Source organism: Morone saxatilis, unplaced genomic scaffold (genome assembly GCF_004916995.1).
Source record: "Morone saxatilis isolate NCDOM2014 unplaced genomic scaffold, NCSU_SB_2.0 Contig22, whole genome shotgun sequence".
Taxonomy (NCBI): Eukaryota; Metazoa; Chordata; class Actinopteri; family Moronidae; genus Morone; species Morone saxatilis.
In genome coordinates this window covers 12,117,734-12,122,010 of record NW_023339785.1, presented here as the reverse complement: position 1 = coordinate 12,122,010, position 4,277 = coordinate 12,117,734, and the positions used below count along the sequence as shown (strand labels likewise).

At 42.8% G+C, this 4,277-nt stretch overlaps 1 protein-coding gene across 1 annotated transcript in view; it reads left to right on the top strand.

Annotated features, from left to right (window-relative positions):
* Positions 1-4,277, top strand: part of efemp2a (EGF containing fibulin extracellular matrix protein 2a) — a 9,736-nt gene that overhangs the window by 2,370 nt on the left and 3,089 nt on the right. The window contains exons 2-6 of the mRNA XM_035669644.1: positions 1,294-1,555; positions 2,208-2,256; positions 2,375-2,560; positions 3,091-3,213; positions 3,374-3,490. Coding sequence (XP_035525537.1) covers positions 1,454-1,555; positions 2,208-2,256; positions 2,375-2,560; positions 3,091-3,213; positions 3,374-3,490 — 577 coding nt within the window. The 5' untranslated portion in view covers positions 1,294-1,453. The remainder of the gene's footprint in view (positions 1-1,293; positions 1,556-2,207; positions 2,257-2,374; positions 2,561-3,090; positions 3,214-3,373; positions 3,491-4,277) is intronic.

The following is a 4,277-nucleotide window of genomic DNA, read 5'->3' as shown; positions in this document are numbered from 1 at the left end:
TGTGTGTGTGTCCATGCACGTAGACAGGCAGTGATTATAACTTTCATGTATTTTAACTGGAACTCACTGACTTTGCACATGACTTAGATTTTCTTTTTAATTCCTCGAACCAGCCTGCCTTTGCTCAGTTTTTGGTCTGTGGGAGCTGGAATAGGTGATTTGTTTATGTTTAGAGTCAGCTTAAACACTTATAGCTTCCCCCCAGGAACATTAACTGAAGGATCATTGTGTCTCTGCTGGGAGAAAAGCCCAGTCCACCAGAATACTCAGCAAACATAATTCACTATAAATCTACCTCAAAAATACACAACACTGAACAGAACATGGTAGAAAAGACCAGTGGGGGGAGAAGTACTTAGATCCTTTGTTTAAGTAAAGGTAGCAGTACTACAGTGTAAAAATACTACAGTCCCAAATTCTACTTGAGAAAAAGTGCAGTAAAAATACTCTTTATGCCTAATGGCCTCTTTTACACTGTTAATATGTGCTTTACTTTTATTTTAGGTCTAGTAGGTGGCTCAGGCAGTATGCTTAGATTGGTTAATTTGGTTGCTCAATAGGCATGCGCATCATTTAACAGGATTACTGGGCTTCCATAGGAAAATGTAGTGAAGTAGAAGTATAAAGTACCTTAAAATGTACTTAGTTTCTTTCCACCACTGACAAAGACCAACATAGCATCCCCACAGGAGATTCTTTGTCACAGAGACAAATGAACTTTATTAGATTATCTCAGAAACTGAGGCAGCTGAGCAGGAGATGCTGTAAAATATACAAGTAATAGCCAGGATTTATGTCAGATGCTGCTCTGATACACAGTAAACCGAACCTCTGGAGGCAGCCCTCAGCGAGACTATCATTCCAGTGAGTTGTAGTCTGCCAGTCTGCAGACACACAGGGCTTTCTGTGAGCAGCTAATATGAAAGTATTTCTGTGATGTTGACTTTGTTATTTTCAGCCGAAGGATGGAGTACGTCACAATGTTTATGTTTTTACCTGGCAGAGTGATTCATTCCATTTATTCCTGCTGCGTTCAAGGGAAACTGTTTGGTTGACAAACAGTGAACCAAGTCCAAGAAGCTAACTGTTTGTGTTCTGACTGACTACTTAAAAATTGGCATCAGCACTTTTGCTTCGAGTTGATTTATCTATTTCAGCTGTGGGAACGGCTTCCAGCACCAGTGTGTTTTGAGACTGAATTGAACCATTTTGTGAGTTTCTAATAATGCCTTTTTATGTCCTCTCTCTCTCTCTCTCTCTCTTTCTCTTTCTCTTTCTCTCTCTGAAATACAGATATCACTTCTTGGCTGCCCTGTACATCACAAAGTCTGCGGCCTCTCTCATCTTTAAAGCAGCACTACCTGTCTGATAGCTGTGTGTGTGCGTGCGTGCGTGTGTGTGTGCATGTTTTGTGTGTGTTCCTGTCCCGTCTCCCACAAATTAGTGCATTAGTATGCAGGGTGCTTGTGTGTCAATCTTGTGCGTGTGCATATGTGTGTCTGTGCTCCTCCGCAGTGCTATTTCACAGCCGCCTACAGAAAGTGACACCTACACGGTAAGGATGGATGAATCTCTCCCTCCTCCTCTTCTCTTCTCCTCTCTTCCTCCTTCCTTTTTCTTTGCATCTCCTCTTTCTTTCTTCCATATTATATATATATCACACACCTCTCAGTTGATGTTACTTCTTTTTTGTGTGTGGAACTTTTGGCCTCAAATCCTTCACTTCTCTCTATTTCTTCTTTCCTCATCTTCTCGTTTAATATTCCACAGCAGTCTTCCCTTTTCCAACATTTTATAGCAGTCATAGCTGGGGGTAATTTTAGGTATAATTCCATGTTTTTTTAGGCCACACTTTTTCTTTCCATGCCGCTCACAGAAATATTTTTTTTCCAGAATGATAATGGCCCTTTTTCCAAACATTGGCCTTAATTCTTTGTTTTTGATGTGACACTTGGCTTAAAGAGAGTAGTTAAAAATGTCACAAATCCTTTAACAGCAGCCGACTTCTTTTTTTGGCCCAGCACTCTTACATGAATACAGAGGAAACAAGTCTCTCTATCCTCTGCTTCCTTTTTGCATGTCCCACTACTGGGGATTTATTATGTATTATGAATATATTATGCAACTACTTGGCTCACGGGGACTGTTCACATCTTTCTTTCCATCACTTTCTCACATTTTCTTTCTCCCTCTGCTGCTCTTTATAGGAATGCACAGATGGGTATCATTGGGACCCTCAGACTGAGCACTGCAAAGGTAATTTCATTTATTCCACCTAACCATCTAACTCTTATGTACAGTAACAGTTTTGATCATGCTGTTGCTCTCCTGTTGCTGATTTGGTCCTAATTACGTTCTCTGTATCTTCCATCAGACATAAACGAGTGTGAGACCATTCCAGATGCCTGCAAAGGGGAAATGAAGTGCTTCAACCACTATGGAGGATACCTCTGCCTTCCTCGCTCTGCGTCAGTCATCCCAGCCCCAGAGCCCCCTATCACGCCCGCTGTGACCAACCCCTGTCCTCCGGGATACGAGCCGCAGGGAGACAGCTGTGTGGGTGGGTGTCTGGTTTGTAGGTCTGGGGGGCTTGAGGTGGACAGGTGGCCACAGGATGAGTGATCATTAGGCATGTTTGTGTGTGTGAGTAATTGCGTAAATTTATTGTCAGCGGCCACAGATTGTGAGGGACAGGTGGCTGTAGCAGGTGTTGGGACTGGAGGCAGCATGTTGGTGCAATCTGTGTGGGTGTGAGTGAGTATAGTCCACGGGGGGCAGACAGACAGTGTAGGAATTTGGACAATTTCACACGAGAACAGCTGCTGTGTTTTAAGAACCGGACTTGCAGCGAGAAACCTACTCGTGCTGGAGGGCGGCGAGGTGTTCATCAGCCTGCATGAGACAGCAAACATGATTCAACATGATGTGATATTTTCAGCTGTTGGGTGCAAATGAGGGGAATAGAGTCGCCATCGTCTGCCCTCCAACAGTCGCACTGTATCTTCCTGTCATGCTGAATGATGATGCGTTTGCTCACAATAGCCACAGTTTGACATGTGTGTTCTTGTTTCACTTCACCCAAAAACGCAGACATCGATGAGTGTGAGCGAGATGAACATGACTGCCAGCCCAGCCAGCAGTGTATCAACGCACTGGGAGCCTACACCTGTCAGTGTCCGGATGGTTATCGCAAGGTTGGCACAGAGTGTATTGGTGAGATAATTTATTCTTTAACTAGTGTAGCTAAGCAGGCTTAAATATGTCAACTCAGAGCGATGCTTTGCCACATGGCCCGGGGTGAAGTTGGATAGTGATCTTAATAGCCAGTAGGAAATGTGAATATCCCTCTTCTGACTCTGTTTCTCTCTCTCAGACATCGATGAGTGCAGGTACAGGTACTGCCAACATCGCTGTGTCAATGTTCCCGGTTCCTTCTCTTGTCAGTGTGAACCTGGTTTCCAGCTGGCAGGAAACAACCGCTCTTGCATCGGTGAGTGACGCCCTCTGCAGCTGATTATGAGATTTAATTATCGCAGCTACGGCCTCTGAAATCAGACAGAAACTCAGCACATTGTACTGATAGCTTCCAATCAATGTTGATCTTACTGATTTCTTTGCTATTGTCAAGTGCCTGACAAAAATTAAAGCCTTTAAAAACATCTTTTACACATTAGTCTGTTTACAGCTCTGGGGGAAAACTACTGCATATGTGAGTCAGTTGTAAAAAGCCTTTTGTGGCTCCAGAGGAAGCTGCGTGGAGTCTAATAAATTGCCTCAAGTGATGTCACTTGACTAATTCAGACTAAACTTTCAGTGGTTGAGTTGCATTGTTGGTAATTTAGGTGCCAGGTTTTGACAAGGAAGAAAGCAGTAGTGTTGTGTAGGTCTAAAAAAAGACATATAGCTCGGGTTCTGCTGGATCGATTTTGAATCCCTTAAAACTGATGGTACCAAGTCATGTGTTTATCGCATGAACAAAAATGATGAAATACAACCACACATACAATGAGGTACAGAGGTAACAGTTAAAGTTAACATTTAATAAAAAGAAAAAAAAACACAACGCCACAACTGCCACTACATATTGATTCAATAAATTCTAGTTGGTGCACCTAACATGACCTTTTCCCAATGCAGCCTGCCTCACTTTAAACCAGCAGTAAAAAAAATATCTCTCATGTGAAGAAACTAAAACAGTTTCAACTTTGGCAGAAAACTGTGTTCCCATGTTGAACCCCTTCACTTACAGCAACAAGCTGATTGAGAAAATCTGTTTT